The 16,274-nt window shown below is 38.7% G+C and overlaps 3 protein-coding genes across 3 annotated transcripts; 1 reads left to right on the forward strand and 2 right to left on the reverse strand.

The window, feature by feature from the left end:
- Nucleotides 1–224: 224 nt before the first annotated feature.
- Nucleotides 225–4,648, reverse strand: LOC137948635 (pentatricopeptide repeat-containing protein At4g14050, mitochondrial). The gene is made up of 4 exons (XM_068794747.1): nt 4,498–4,648; nt 3,492–3,743; nt 2,964–3,042; nt 225–2,884 (listed from the first exon to the last, which is right to left on the reverse strand). The coding sequence occupies exon 4, from the start codon at nt 2,487–2,489 to the stop codon at nt 654–656; it is 1,836 nt and encodes a 611-aa protein (XP_068650848.1). The 5' UTR covers nt 2,490–2,884; nt 2,964–3,042; nt 3,492–3,743; nt 4,498–4,648; the 3' UTR covers nt 225–653.
- Nucleotides 4,649–5,400: 752 nt separating this feature from the next.
- LOC137948339 (meiotic recombination protein DMC1 homolog) lies at nt 5,401–9,147 on the reverse strand. The gene is made up of 15 exons (XM_068794399.1): nt 9,060–9,147; nt 8,876–8,961; nt 8,526–8,617; nt 8,376–8,447; nt 8,225–8,263; nt 8,033–8,090; nt 7,899–7,944; nt 7,688–7,733; nt 7,374–7,435; nt 7,032–7,098; nt 6,763–6,855; nt 6,598–6,666; nt 6,430–6,508; nt 6,185–6,295; nt 5,401–5,846 (listed from the first exon to the last, which is right to left on the reverse strand). The coding sequence occupies exons 1-15, from the start codon at nt 9,071–9,073 to the stop codon at nt 5,788–5,790; spliced, it is 993 nt and encodes a 330-aa protein (XP_068650500.1). The 5' UTR covers nt 9,074–9,147; the 3' UTR covers nt 5,401–5,787.
- Nucleotides 9,148–13,664: 4,517 nt separating this feature from the next.
- Nucleotides 13,665–15,009, forward strand: LOC137948477 (uncharacterized). The gene is made up of 4 exons (XM_068794560.1): nt 13,665–13,694; nt 13,841–14,178; nt 14,764–14,782; nt 14,899–15,009. Exons 1-4 carry the CDS (start codon nt 13,665–13,667, stop codon nt 15,007–15,009), a joined length of 498 nt encoding a protein of 165 aa, XP_068650661.1.
- Nucleotides 15,010–16,274: the final 1,265 nt, after the last annotated feature.

The raw sequence follows: 16,274 nt of genomic DNA on the forward strand, positions 1-16,274 counted from the left end.
ATTGACATTGATAAGCACAGAAACATGCATCTGAGACAACAGGGTCAGACCCAATATAAAACAGTAATAGAAGAAAAAAGAAAGGCATATATGCAACAGCAAAGCGATTGAGTAGATTTAGTTGCAAGAAACATAGGAGAATGAATAAAATGTGGAAACATGCACTTGTAGTGCTACGACATTTAATAATTCACAGATCAGTTGCCCTCCCCTAAGAACCTACAAACACTTTCATCACTCAAATTGAAAGACAGCACATGTGTAAGTGGAAAACACAAATTCATGTACAGAAAACTGTGATTCCATTCTCATCTGGGAATTTCTAGTGTAAATGAAAGTGAAGCAAAGAGAAAGTTAATAAACCCCTTATGCTTCTCCAACTCCAAAACAATATAGAAGATTTGGAAGCTGCATATCACTTATGCAAATAAAGACACATTCAGGATGAGATGGCTTGAGTCATTCAGATGAAAAGAGAAAATGATGAAGTAAGAGAAACAGAGCATAAGAGATCTAAGATACGTGAAACACGTATACATAAATTACCTGAACCAGGGGAACATGAAACTGCATTTCTGAGATATCATTATTCAACAAAATCACTAGTGGAAGAGAGAGTTCAAAGAATAAAAAGATTGCAGTCTATCCAAGTTTTACCAAAAATCACCACAAGAACACATGCCATCTTTGAAATGGTGAAACCGGTTTGCATCTCTCACAATTATCTCCCTGCCTACAATGTCAGAAATCAACTTCAGCACGGTATGACAGTCCCCACACACCCTAAGGTTCTTTACTACTCGAATAGTAGTCCCAGGGCTAGCCTTAAGCAGCCCTAGAGCAACAGCCAATCTCTCACTGTGCAAGAACAGTTGCTCTTGCTTTTCTTGCTGTTCCAAATCGTGCAAAACAGAGTTCGTATCAGGGACATAACCTCTCCCCTTCATCTTCCCCATCAGTTCCCCCAACAAGCCAATAATCTCATCTCTCATAGGGTGTATCAGTTCCCCAGCACAAAACATGTAGCTTTCCATCCCCAACTCCACCCGACTGTAACCAGGCACTTTGCTTACTGCCATATATGACATCAATTTCCTAACTTTAGCCACATGGTCCCACATCTGAGCAGAAGCATAAGTATTTGATAGAAGTATGTAAGTTGATGGTTCTTGAGGGTTCAAGCTTAATAGATGATTAGCTATTTGGATTCCCATCCAAGTATCTCCCTCTCGCTTACAAGCACTTAACAGAGCCCCCCAAGTTGCTTCATCAGGATTGAAAGGCATGTCCATAATTAGATGCTTGGCCTCTTGTAACAGTCCAGATCGACTAAGAAGATCCAATAAGCATGTATAATGTTGCAATGAAGGCTTCAACCCGTAATCATTTACCATTGAACTAAAAAGCTGACGACCTTTATCAACAAGACCCTTGTGGCTGCAAGCATAAATTAGGCCCACAAATGTAACCTCATTAGGAGTCAACCCTTCCATAACCATCTCCTCAAATAATCCCAATGCCACTTCAGCCCAACCGTGCTGAGCTGCACCAACTATCATGGCAGTCCAAGAAACTACATCTCTTCTATTTATATCATCAAAAACCTGTTTTGAAGCAAAAATATCACTACATTTTGCATACATATCCACCAGGGCATTACTCACATATATGCTCGATTCATACCCAATGAGAATCACAAGACAGTGAAGCTGCATTCCTAGAGCCAAACTTGCCAAAGTGGCAGAAGCCCCAACAACACTACAGACCACAAATGGGTCCTCGATATGAATACTTTCGCACCTCATTTTTTTAAACAGCTTTAAAGCATTAACCCCATCCCCATTTTGGACAAAACCCGAAATTAAAGCAGTCCAAGAAAGCAAACTCTTTACTGGCATTTCCTCGAAAATTTGAATAGCTTTCGAATGCCTCCCATTTAGAGAATATCCATAGACCATTGCTGTCAAAGAAATGCTATTCTTTATCCTAATTGTATCAAACACTTTGCCTGCATCATCAGGAAAGCGGCACTTTGAGTACATATCAACAAGGGCAGATTTCACCACATCATCATAGGGGAACTGGGAGGTAATAAATTGAGCATGTATTTGTTTGCCTTGCTTGGCAGCCGATAAGTTTGCACAAGAATTGAGAAGAGAGGCAAAGACATGACCATCAGGTTGGATGTTATCAAGGGAGAAGGAGGTCGAGAAGAGGGTAACAGCTTCCTGGGAAAGGTTTGAGTGGGTGAGAAGTGAAAGGAGGGAAGACCAGGTGAAAGGATCTCGGGGAGTGATTTCATTGAAGAGCTGGAGAGCGTCTTGTAGAGAACTACATTTGCTATAGGCGTTAAGAAGACTATTTAAAAGAGGAAGGAAGTTTTCAAACCCTATCTTCACAATACATGCATGGAGTTGCCTGGTTTGGGAAGTATTTTGGTGTTTAGCAGCAGCTTTCAGGGGGGTGAGAAGCTGTTGAAGGGATTGCATTTGGAAGAGTAGAAATCATCAGCTTGGAATTTTAAATAGCCACATAATTATCATCAATGTCATCATCATCATGATTGCCTCATCCCAACTATATTGCAGTTGACTATATTAATCCTCATCCACTCAGCTCTAACATTTGCTAGCCCCATTGGTAGGTAGACATTTTTAAGTCTTTCATAACAACCTCAATCCACATCTTTTGTCCTTCCTCTATTCATTGATAGTTCCTTACAGACATCACTAAAATTTTTCCTAATTGTTGAATCCCAATTGCATCTGGTTCTTTTTTTCTGCAACTAGGGAATACTTTTGTGAGAAGCTCGAATTTGGACTATCAACCAAACTCCAAACCATACTTAGTCTCTAAAGCGACAACATCTGTCAAAAGCACAACCCTTAAAAAGCAAATAATGACATAGGATTAGTGTTTCAACATAACCACTTGTGGAAAGGGTTTAGTATCATTCGTATTACCTACATTTACTTCATCACAGATTTGATTTCAATGGTTGGATCATTTGTGACATCCCATAAATACAGTTCATGCATAACCCTGAAAAATCAATAGGGATCACCCAGTTAACTAAAGAATTTGCGAGTGAATTTAGATCATATGCCAATCTGTATGATCGTTGGCTCAATAAAGATTGGATAGCGTAATTACATTCCTCATATTTCAAGTTAAACAAACGGTTTACAGACATGTTTCATATACATGATGAACTTGTCTGAGGAGGGTCAGATCCAAAGGGACCTAATAGAGGCTATTCTCCAACTTGTACTACATTTTTCTTTGCAGAAAAGTCGTCTATATTTGTATGTGACAAGAAAAAATTAGTATGACAGACCCCTGCAGCAAATACTGTAAATAAGTCCATGTTACTCTCAAAACTATTTAACAAAGGCCTCTAGAAGAAAGTTTTGGCTCCAACCATTTCTGACACATCTTTTCACTTGAAGGAAGCTAAAATAATCAATTTGAAGTAAGAAGATTAGCATTACCTCCATCGGAAAAGGTTTGAAGTGATGTTGCTTGGGACATTTGGTTCTTCAAGACAACGATTAGAACATCAGAATCACAGTTACCCATATGAAAGGGACATGAAGCCTCAATTTCCTTGTTTCCTAAAGATAAATTGACCATCTTTTAACAGAATTCAGATGCTTCGAGTTTACCCTGCTGCTACCTCAGAATACGAACAAATCCTGGCTTTCTTCTTAGATGCCTTCAAGCATGAAAAGATAATATTCCTTCTGAAGATAGAGCAAAGAATTAGAGCTGAATAGATCAAAGCAATAGAGATGGATGGAGGAAGAGGATGTTAAGAAATAATCGCACATGGATTAGTGAGAACAAATATATTGAGTTTATTAGTTAGGAAAGATGTTTCTTAAGATGGCTAGTCATTTTTAACTTCACATAGGAAAACAGGGGAACAAGAGAGATAGAAAGGGATGCATTTGGTGATGAAAAGAATCCAATGGATACAATTTTATTTTCATATTAAGTCACAAAAACTTCACGCAACCAGTGAAGCAAATCCAGCCCTGGAAACTAGGACAAAAATAGTGGATAAATTGAAAAGGTCGATTAGTCAGCTCTTATACTCTTACTAGCTAAATTAATTTTATAACAAGGAAATTCAAAGAGTCCTCTTTTCGAAAGATCAATTGAACTAGAAAGCTACAGTACATACATTTCCTGTATGCTAATCAAAACCGATAACTTTCATCCTTGACATGACCCAAATATTTTACATAAAATTAAACTCCATAGAGCAACAGCGTCAGTCTCAAAAATTAAACTGGACATTAACAAATAACTGGTTCAGAAAATCAGGTAGAGGCTCTTGCAGTAGTTAGATATATCCGTCGTCGGTAACTCGTTAAAAAGCTTCTTTTTTTTCCTGAGTGATCGTAGGAAACTAATAGAACAACGCAGAAAGGACAGAAGGGAGATAAAGCAGGAGAAGAAAGAAGGAATATGATATGAATGAGAGAACCGTACCTGGAAAAGGTCCACAACAAGCAAGTTCACACTTGCGCCAAAAATATGAAGAGAAACAGAGGAAAGAGAAGGAAACCATCATTTTTAATCAGAAACACGAGACCTGAGAATCGTATTCAACGAGTAATGAAGCATGAATCATCTCCGAGGAGGAGGATGAAAGGAGCCGGACAGGTAATCGAGGGCGGGAACGACGTTACGGGTTTTCTCTCTGAAGCCTAGTTGCCCCGTTTACAATATGGGCCTTCTCATCCTTTAGATCACAAAATGGACGATCCGACGGTTAATAATGAACGAGAAGATAAACTTAAGGTTAATTACATATCACCCCTTAAAAGTTTAAAATACTATTACGTTAGCCGTTGGCCCGTCTTAGTATCGAATTTACGTAAAACACTGTAACTTTCTCATTTCCTAACACTGGGTCTGTTCCGGTCAACCAGGGGCCGAAAGCTCGCCTGTGCGAGTGCCAGACTACCATTTGTGGCGTTTGTTCTCTTTGAGAGTTCTTCCAAAGCTATCTTCGTTGCTGCTCTAAACAAACTGTGAGTAATTGTTATCTTTTGTTTGCTTTCCACTTTTACAGCATGGTTGAAAAAGGATTTTCATGTCTCCAGTGCATTGCTAATACAAAATCAGTTTTTTTATGCACATTGTACTTGCTTTTCTGAGAGATACGCGCACCAATATTCAGTCTAGTGCTTATATGAACCAAAAATTCCATCAGCATTTTAAGAGATGTTTATGGTTGTTCTATCACAACAAAAAACACTGTTGTGACTATGAATTGTAAGACAACTCTATTAGGTATATAATGCAGGTCCAAACTAATCGCTTTTTATTTCAGTCTCAAAAAAAAAAAAAAAATTGGTCCACCGTTTGGGTGATCGTAGTTCTCACTATTTAGGAACTGTATTTGTCCAACTGTTATGTTTCATCTTAACATTCTTTTGGTTTGTGGACTCAGGATGGCTGATAATGCTGCTCTCTTTTTCTGGGGGACCAATTCAGAAGATAGTCTTGTGCTCTCTGATGATATTGAAATAATAAAGAAGGGCTGTGGAAATTAAGAAGACTAAGGCTTGATTATGGTCGATGAACGGGATAAGAGTTTGAAGTTGACGTATATGCCATGTAGAGAATCTTATATTAAAGAGTTCGGGAATACACTACACAGTCCAAAACCAAAATCTGACCTTCGTCCTCGCAGTTCCGGCACTCTCCTTGATGCTAGTCGATGTAATGAAACAGCGGGTGTGATATTGGAAGTCAAATGGGGCTACGGCATGCTTAAAATGAAAGATCTACCATCTTCAATCTTTTGCGTCGGCTATGCCTCCTGGAGTAATCTGGAAGACGTGTTACCGTTAAGCGAAACGGACCAGGTTATCAATCTTGCTAGTAGCCCAAAAAAAACAAAACCCAGTTTGCTGATTTCCTAATTGAAAACAGAGGATAAAGATGGATTTGCTGGTCTGCAACTTCAAATTAACTAGTGTACGAATCAGATCTGTACCTAGGCAGACCAGCAAATCCAACTTATAATAACCCAAATGTCTGGAGATGACATTTGAGAAACTGATTATGTGAGCTATTAATTGGAAGAATTGAGAGTAGTGAAATGAGGATATAGCTTCTGCTTCGGGGAGATTTGGAGCGTCGAAGACCTTGCAAACGCGCTGTTCACCTTTGCCTTTCCTAAACATGAGCCTAACTGTGGACGCGTGTGCCAGCACGTGGCCTCCAGCAGGTTTCTTCGGGTCTGATATGAACATTCCGCCTCCAGGATCCGCAATAACTGCAACACAACTCACAAGATCAAACCGCGGGATGCTTCATTATATGCTTCGTTAAAAGAGAGTTAGCTCGGAGACCGACTAGGCGCCTTCCTTTGTGGGAGAAGACCCAAGAGAGTTTATTGCGCACTCAAACCTTGGTTTGTCATGTAAACCGCGACATTGAACTCCTCGGCTATCTTTGTTATGCGAGACAGCATCTGCGCCAGCTTTTGCTGCACAATACATCAGCAGTGTCAAGGCGTGGGGTACTCGGGCTGTGCATGTAAAAATAGTTCCGGTGTCTTTGTCAATTAAAGCGCACCTGACGCTCAGCGAGCTCCCCTCTGCCACTGAAATCCACACGAAAGAGAGCAATGATGGAGTCCACGATCTGCAAGTGGGTCTGAGCGTTAAATGTCTGTTTGGCAATCTTGTTTAGCTTGGGCGAATTTGAAGCCCTTTCGTGTTGGGCACGTCTAGTACTCACCAATAGTCTAAAAGGTTCTTCGGACATTTTTGCTCCGAGGCCGAGAAGCAAATTGTATTGATGCTCGTACGTGTATGCCCGTGCATAGATGATCTTCTCGTTTAAAAGAAAAAACAAGCAATTCGTTAAAATACAGTTAGCATCCTCTACTTGTCCTTGTTGACAAGGAAACTCGGAACAAGTTAACTCAATGATTTTCCGCAGTAAAGCATAGCCCAAACGGGCCAAATCCTTTTACTATCCTTCATAGTAAAGCTCGATTGCCTTACGTTGTCGAGGACAGCTCCTGCATCCATCCCAAACCTCTCTGCAATCGGAATGATTCGATCTGGTCGGCTACGATGAGACAAGGTTAAGGAATAGAAACGAAATGAATCTTCATAATGGGAGACAACATTATTTAAGCATTTTTGAATCGGCTTATCTTTGGTCGCCTATTGGCTGAGTATGGGGGCACTGTCCTTTTCCGTTACGTGCAGAATGACAATGAACAGGTAGGATTCTCATTGTTAACGGAGAGGCGGGTCACCCCTCCTAAATCTTCAGCTAAGAGTGAAGTTGACGATTGCAGTGTTGAACGAAGGCTGGAAACTGAAATCCAAAAAGGATACAAAGTTCCCTCGGTGTCGATATATGCAACTTTTCCATTTCCTCCGCGCATGTTTAGTGGAAGCTGCAAAAATTGTCAGCAAATCAAACTAGATTTCTATTTTGGGGATTAACAGACGATAGCCCCAGCCAAGTACACTGCGGTTTTCTTGAACAATTTCAATTGTGGAAGAAAATATTACACGTGCGTGTATCGATTATGTAACTATTTTAGGGGGTAATCATGGCAGTTCCAGTTACCCGCCAAATTATTAAATACAAATTATTAGCAGAGGCACCATTTAGGACAGCAGGAGTCATGCAAAGATAAGTTTACCTGTGTCGATACGCAGAGAGTATGTGCTAGCTGCGTCTTCCCCGATCTGAAGTAGTAATGTATGTAAAAAATAATAGTAACACGCAGTAATTAAAATAAACAGGGACTTGAAGACAACATGTTAGAAGTGCAGCTTAGCATCTAAATTCAAAAAACGGATTAATAATATTTTCCTGGGAATAAAGAAAACGATCAATTAGCAATGTTTGACCTAAATTCTCCGAAAGCTTCCGTTATTTGCCGCGTCTCGATCCCACCTTTACAAAAACACATTTGCGGAAATCTATTAAATCAGAAATAGAAAAGGATTGCAACTGGAAACATTTTCTTCGTTCAAATTTTTACCTCCCAAGAGTTCGTCGAGGGCTTGGCTGCCGGTGGTGATTCGGATCACCGATTTCCGCTGTCCGCACACAGGAGCAATTGCAGTCAGTGATGCAGACCCGTTGAATATCTTAAGTTCATTTCTCGCCAAAACTAAATCCTGGCGGGAAATAGCTTGTTCGATAGCCTAAGATGACAGAAATTAGAGCTTACTCTAAGCAGAACGTCGCTTCCTGTCACGTATCCGAAATTCTGAGAGGACATGAGTACAATGCCAGGAAATTGTTTCAGGCTTAAAGATCATAAGAGTAACTGATGTAGAAATCCAGATTAATAATTATTCTGGAGTGAATGGAGTCCGTACCACGATCTTCTCAGTTGCCTCGCATATCTTGTCGACCTTTGCCTCGGATAATCCCTTAATGCTTGTCAAATTCTGTAAAAAAGAAAAAGAAAAAATTGATGCCTGAAAATCACAGAGATCTATTTACTTCAATACCTTGAAATAGCTTACTTTCTTCGTATGCATCATCAAACCGTTGCACGTGAAGATCCCTGCATCTTGGAGCTTTTTTATGTCTCCAGCATTTATGCCTTGAGATATCACTGAGGTAATACAGAACTCATGATGAAAAGCAAGGAATTTCTCATATACTGATTACAGACATTCTGCCTCTACTGGCTAAAGATAAATCTAATTCCTGCCGTGAGATTTCGACAATCGACGTAAAATCCGATAAAAGAAATCACGTGTGCAAGAAAACTAAAAAACAAAATCATGACGACTTCTTTTTAATTGAACTTCAGAAGCATTTGCAACGAGATCTACGTTATAAAGGAGATGAAAATATAAATCGAGGTTACATCTATCGATCGATTCAAAGACGTCTTCTTCTTCCTCGAGATCTTCTCGTTCCACAAGCTGCAGCTGATGACATTCGGCTTCAGATCTGAGATCAAAATCATGCACGGAAGCTCGATCGCTATCATTAGCAACTCAGCCATTCTCTAATTGAAACTAGAAAGGAAATCATACTATAAATCTTACTTGAAATCTATCATCTTCGTAATTGGCCTCGTTTCTGAGAGTCAGGAACGAACAAAGAGGGAGATGTGGAGGAGAAGCTGAAACGGGGAATGAAAGAGAATAGCTTCTGTGGCAGAATAGCGAGCAGTGATTTATAGACGGCGGAACTGAACCTCATTCATCAGATTGAAGTTAAAATCCGTTTTAGCGGGAAAATTTGAAAATCTTACAATTTTACGTAACATGTACACACGAACACGTTGACGTTGCCCCACAATCCTCATTTGACGTTACAATTTACATTATTCAATGGCAAACAAATTCCTAGACCTGATTCCTCGTTAGTGCCCTTGGTAACAAGATTCCCACAAATCTTTAATTTAAAATCCTATAAAATGCCCTAATAGAAAATTGCGTAGCTATCTAATAAGAATTTTCTATTAGATATTAGTATGATTAGAAAGAAATTATAGATTTTTTTGAGAGATTTAAAGCTAAAACCCCTGGAAATTCTTTTACGGCAGCAAAGCCCTTCCCCCTCTACCAGGGTTTTGCTAGTCTCCATTTCATAATTATTTGTCACCTTCCGTCTCTAATTCCCGCCAAATTCCTCCACCGGAATGGATGACGCGGATACGCCGCAGCATCTTGCTGTCAAGTCGGACGGAGACAACGAGACTGAGGTCGATGTCTCGGAGGAAACCTTGGAGCTTCCTCTCATTAACCGACCGAAAGAAAACGTCAATGCGGTGTTTATTTACAAGAATAATTTCAATTTGATACCCAGGGCGATCGGGGAAGTTCTTCGCCAATTAGATCAATGTTTTTCCCATGGAGGTGGGGGATTTGGCTGAGCTTGAGTGCTTGCAGGTGAAAATTTCGTCTCCCGCTATTTCGACGATTCCCTTTCTGAAGTTGAAGTCTTTGAAGGAGTTGGAGCTTCGGAAGGTGCCCCCGAGAATGTCAGAGTTCTCCCTGTTGACGGGGATTGCGAGTTTGAAGTTCGTGACGAAACTTTCTCTTTGCCATTTTGCTCTCCGGTAATTGAGCAGCCTTTTTTCTTCTCTTAGGACTATAATTTTCTTGAGTAATTGTCTTTTTGTGAATGGCGGGGACAGAAAAAAGTTGACATACATTGCCATTAAACCAACCCGACTTGCTCCAGACGGGGATGGGCTGCTCCATGCGGGGATGGGTTGCTCCATGCATGGGGGGTTGGCTTCAGAACAAAAAACTCGTAGGGGGTTGTCAGTTTAATGCATTCTGTAAAAGTACTGCAAAATTCAAAACATCTTGCAGAATACGGTTAATCTTTCAGTGAAGTAGGAAAATGAAATTTGTTAATGCGATTTTTTTTTTTTTTCTTGTTCTCATTGGAGGATCTGCCTTAATTTTCTGTAAAGCAACATAGAGAAGCCTTCTCCTTTTTGAGTAAATACATTATTATGAGCCTACAATTTATGTCAACATAGCATTGATTTGCATTTTTGTCTCGCTTATCCCTTTCCTTTCGGTTTTAATTAGTCAATATGAGGTGACACATGCTCAGTTGTGTTTGGATTGGTAGTGAAAGAAATGCATATAGGGAGCGATAAGAATAGTCCACATAGTTTGAAGAGTAGAAAGATCTTGTGCTTATTAGTTGGGAAGAGATCTCTTAACTTGTCTAGTCATTTGTAGATGAACCTGAACCTCACTTTAACAAGGTATTGAGCAAGTACTTCTACATGGGCTTCCTCCCGAAAACTGTCCACATTTAGGAGCCATAATGAGGGCACATGCATGTGGGTACGTTTTAAGCAAAGTCCCACATGGATTAAAGAGTAATTTTTTTTGTATTTATTAGTTTGGTTAAAGGTTTTTTAACTTTGCTAGTCATTTTGGAATGGACCTTGACCCAACTTTAATAGGAAAGGTGAAGGAACTCCAACTAAAATATTCTATTTGCATTTTGACAAGATAAAAGTTGTCAATGGTGATTAAAAATATGTTGTTGTTGGAATGTAGATCACTGTAGTCGGCAGTCCCTCCACCGGCTGAAACATAGAGTTTTCCCAAGTTGAGATATGATATGAACTCTGAGCACAATTCTATTTGGATAACGTGTCATTTTTTATAGAATTAGATGGATTAATAAGCATGATTAATTTAAGAGTTGTCCTGCAACCCTAGTTATTCTCTAGCTAAGTCCAGTTTGCAATTTTTTAGATTTTAGCCTCTGTAGCTGGTTAAAGTTCATAGTATCTTCTTCTCTTTCCTGTTTGGCAAGCTTTGGATTGAGGTTGTAGAGAGAGCTGAAGAGTTCTTTAAAGATATTGCAGTAGAGATGGAAAATGGATGTTCTTGACATGTTTCCCATTACCAATATGAACTTCATTTATTTTGCAGATACCTTCTTCCAGAAATTTGATGCCTTAAGAAACTTGAGGATGTTGATCTGTCATTTAACTAGCTGAAAAGTTTTCCTGATAAAATAGCTCTGTTGAGTGTTTTGAAGTCATTGAAACTAGCTAATAATAAGTTGGTGGATCTGCCTTCTGCTGTTTCTTCTTTGAAAATGCTTGAGACTCTTGACTTGTCCCATCATAGGCTGAGCACGTTGCAATCTCTCAAACTTACTTCTATGCATGCCCTAAGCAACTTCAATCTCCAGGTAGCTGTCAACTTACAACTTGTTATTTACTGTTTATGCTTTTATCTTCTCTTCTTCTATTCATGCCTTGTTCACCTGTCACTGAACTTTTCTTTGGTTCTAAATGCTACTATTCTTTTTTATTAGTTTGAGGTAAATTGCATGTGCTTGTGGTTACTGTATGAGGTCTTGAGTTCATGCCTAATTAGAGGTTTCGGCTGTAGTGTGCATGTTTAATCAGCATCCAAACAAAAGTTTCATTTACATGCCTTTGCAGATTTGCCATTTTTAAAAGCATCCACATAGTTTTATGAAAACTTGTGGGATTTCATAACACCCTAAAACAGGCTGACAGTTTTCTCTCTCTTTTTATGCTCTTATTTTAATGTTTGTAATGGATGTAAAGCAGTTGTAAAAAAATAAAAATAAAGATGTGCTTATGCATTGAAACAACACAAGATTGAATTGATTTTGAAGAAAAACTATGGATTTGTGTAGAATGAAGTTTTATGGTAAAACAGAGTATATTTCCTATAATATTGAGCACCATCTTGTACTTGATTGATTATCCTATCAATAGAGAAACCTTTTTACACTTGAAAGGGTAAGTTTGCCATTATTCTTTATACAATATTACAAGCAAATCATATATTCCTGTTCCCTAAGTTCAAGAATAATTATGACAGTCTCATTAGAAAGATATTTATTTATATAGAAAGTCTTTGTCTTTAACACTCCTCACTCAAGCTGGAGTATAGATATTTAGTTACCAGCTTGTTGCAGATGTTTTGAAGTAACTTTTTGCTAAGAGGCTTAGTAAGAATATCAATCAGTTGATATCGTAATGCAAATATTGTCCCAGTAGGAACTCTACAGTTTGGAGTGTGCAGACTTCGGGCATTGCTAAGAAAGTGAGTCTTTTTGTTGGGCAGCGCTTTTTTTTTTTGTTTTGGGCAGATTCAATTTCGGGCTCTAGTCATTTATGATATCATCAAGGTGTGTCTGATGGAATTTCGAAATCTTGTATAGTATTTATGTAACCGGGCAGATCCACCAATTCCCTGTGAACTTGTAAGAGGATATCTGGACTACATGCCTCATGCTTGGAATTCCATTCCATTGGAGAAAGGTGACTCTGGGGTGCGCATGATCGTTGATGCTTGTTATCCAACTGATATTAGGGAAGAGACAGATACAGAATATTTTTGCTGGTGAGTTTCTATTTCTTCTGTTGGATCCACTATTAACTGGGTTCCCTTGCATTATTGGATGTATGTAAACACTTACTTGAGAGTGCTGGTGTATATCAACCACCAAACGAAATGCTCGTTGTAGAACATGAGTATTAGCTTCAGTCTTATGGATTCCAAGTGATATTATCTTCTATTCGAAAAAACAAGTTATGTTATTTGTATGATTATTGTCAACGTAATATTTGGAGGTTGGGTATTCCACTTTGCAAGGCAATGTGTTGAGAACCATTGTTTAGTAATGGTGACGTAGCTGTGTTATTTTATTAGTTGACTAATGTAATCATGTCAGTTTGTACAGCACTGATTTACTGATGAATAAATTTATTTTCTCATCAGGTATCCCATTTACTCGGGTTCACGTTGATGTGGTGGGTGAACATTTTGAGACCTCTGCATGTGCCTTTCCTACTGTTTCAGTAGGGAAGGAAGCTGATAAATCAACATCAAGGTGTGTCATCAAGTGCAAGTTTGGCAAACATATAGCTGCTGCGAAGGTAGAATAGCTTGTCTTCTTATTTTTTGTGATACTTTGTTGAGTTGCAGCTGCGTACTTTTAAAGCACTTGGGGCTTCAGTAGAGAAAAAAATGGAATTTGAGTAGTATTGCTTAGGGGAGGTTACGAGGTTAGGTGCTTTAGGGAACCACAGTTGCATTGTGGACATATATAGACTCCAACTGTCTTCAAAGTGGGTATCTTCAGAGGGAAATAAAGTGAATCGACTATAGCAATTCACACTAATGATGGAGTATATTGAAGGGGGCTCCCTGAAGGTGAGTTGTCGTCATCACTGAGTTTTCTTTTCTGTTTGGTCTTCAAGTCTTCAATCATGTTATTTATTATTTCTTGGGTGTCCCATCCACTTTTCGTCGGAAATTTCTTGCGTGTCTGATCTTTCTTCTGCACTGCTCCCAAATAGGGTTACTTGGAGAAATTATCAAAAATGGGTGAGAAGCATGTCCCAGTTAAGCGGGCATTATCTATTGCTAGAGACGTTGCCGGTGCATTGCTTGAACTGCATTCAAAGCTCATTATTCATCGTGACATCAAATCTGAAAATATTCTAATTGATCTGGATATTAAAAGAACAGATGGGACACCCGTTGTCAAGATCTGTGATTTTGACGAAGCATTGTCTCTTCAGTCCACTTCACAAACATTCTGTAATCATCACTACCTGGTGCTTGTGTTGGAACACGTAAATGGATGGCGCTGGAGGTGCTGCAGGCTATGCATACTTGGAGCAGATATGGGCTGGTAAGTTTTAAGTTCATCTTTATTCTTTATTGTTATTGTAAAATGTGCTTTAAGCATGTGTCTTGGCTGAGAGCTGAATTGTGTTTTTACTTAAAAAGTGGTTGAACTGGATGCCCTTCAGTATATTACCCACTAACGCAAGTTGACCCTTTGTTCATGTGTGTCACACTAGTTTGTAGATGTAGTCCTTGAGGTCACTTTTAGGATTTCCAGATGAGGTTCACCAAGGAGGTGTTGAAGTGTTTCCTATAATTCTACTAAAGGAATATCTGTTTGTATCACAATTACATGCATTTGTTGACTCACATATGTTTTGATGTATTTTTTGTTTGTGTCGTTGTTAAGTTTTATCTGATTGTGAATGGCGGCAAAGTTCTGTCACTAAACTGATGCCATCCTGTTAACCTGTTCTTGTTAATTTAGTTGCATTTTTATTTTTTATTTTTTGGGGTTTTGGGAATGTTGAACCCCATACCTAGGTGAGACTGGAAGCCAATTTCTAATATAGAACCCCCTCTTCCATTTATTTTCTGGAACTAATCTATTCTTGCACATCTATGTTTTGTTTGGGAATGGTCCTTCCAGTGCTCTGCTGTATCAGGAAGTAAGCAGCACGAGGATTGATAATTTTTTGTTCTTCATCTGCTTAGGATTCTAGGATTTCCCTCAGGTATTTTTCCATTCTCTCTTTGTTAATCACCCATTAACATGTTGGTGCAGGAAGTTGATATTTGGTCATTTGGGTGTCTCGTTCTGGAGTTGCTAATGCTGCAAATACATTATGCTTCCTTTCCTTCAGCTGAAATGAAGCACCTCTTGAATGTCTTTTAAGGCAGCCTGCCAGTGGGAGGTGGCACCATGGACCATAACTCTCTCAGGCTAGTTGGAGGCCTCTTCTATCACTATATGAATTTAGATCAAAAGCTTGGGTTCCTTGGAGAAATGAGCCAAATCTGGACCCAACACTTCAGGTCTAATGGGCATGTACAAGAAAGGTGGTAGAGGTGTTGTTTTTTTTTTAATGAATTGATATATCTTTTTAAAATAAGTTATATCTGAGTTTAAATTTTTAAATTTTCATATATATTATTCATAAAAAGATCTCAATATTTCTATGTGTAAAAGAAAATTTTAATTTTAAAATTATTAATATACATAAAATAATCATCCCCTCTACTATCAAAATTTCTCTGAATTTTATTATTTCTCTCTAAATACAAAAAAGTTTTGAGCCCACTAATTAAAAAGTCGGGAAATTTTATTTTCCAAGAACAGTCAAATCGGAAGAGATATCTCACATACCCATTGGCTGCAATTCTCCAGTCCAGAAACTTTTCCCCGTGAATTATCCGTTCCAGAACTTCCCCGAATCTGCAACCAGAAGGAAAAAACAAATCTGCACACCAAAATCGTAAAGAGACAGAGAGAGAGAGAGATGGAAAGAGAGATTCCACGTTTTCAGTTTTCGTTCTGTGAGGGGTCCGAGAAGCTGCAGAAATGGACCACCAAAGGCAGGACCACTCTGGTAAAACTATATTCTTTCTTTCTGGTTTTGCGCTATCTAGGGTTTTCAGTGTAAATGAATCGTGCAGAAAGTTTCAACCTAGACTGACTGAATAAATGGCTACAGTGAAGTAACGATGCCGTAAGCCCGTTAGCTTAAGGCAAACCATTTAATTACGGGAAAGGCTTTTCAGTATGGAAATTTATATTTTTTATTCTAATTTGGGTAATATATATATTATATAATAATTATTATTATTATTAATAGAATGGGCTGAAATTAAGTGATCTAATTTTGTTAAGCCCATTAAGGAATGGGCCATGGATATGGGCCATGAATAGGCTAATTGAGTATATACCATAGGAAATTATGGGAACCCTATATAAAGAGACATAACATGGTTACGGTCCCTAATATACTAAATCACATATAGTTTCCCTTCTCCCCATCCGAAGAGAGACAAAAGTCCCATTGAGGAATGACGATTTAGTTGAGGAAGACCATATTCGTTTTTATTGTTCGTCATAGAGATTCCGCATCAGAAAACGAAATTTATGGAATGGATCTAGGTATGTTTTTAATCCTAATATTC

This window comes from Aristolochia californica, unplaced genomic scaffold (genome assembly GCF_029961685.1).
Source record: "Aristolochia californica isolate CCGP_79_NKW_82.1479 unplaced genomic scaffold, dmAriCali1.0.hap1 SCAF_13, whole genome shotgun sequence".
In the NCBI taxonomy this organism is placed as follows: domain Eukaryota; kingdom Viridiplantae; phylum Streptophyta; class Magnoliopsida; order Piperales; family Aristolochiaceae; genus Aristolochia; species Aristolochia californica.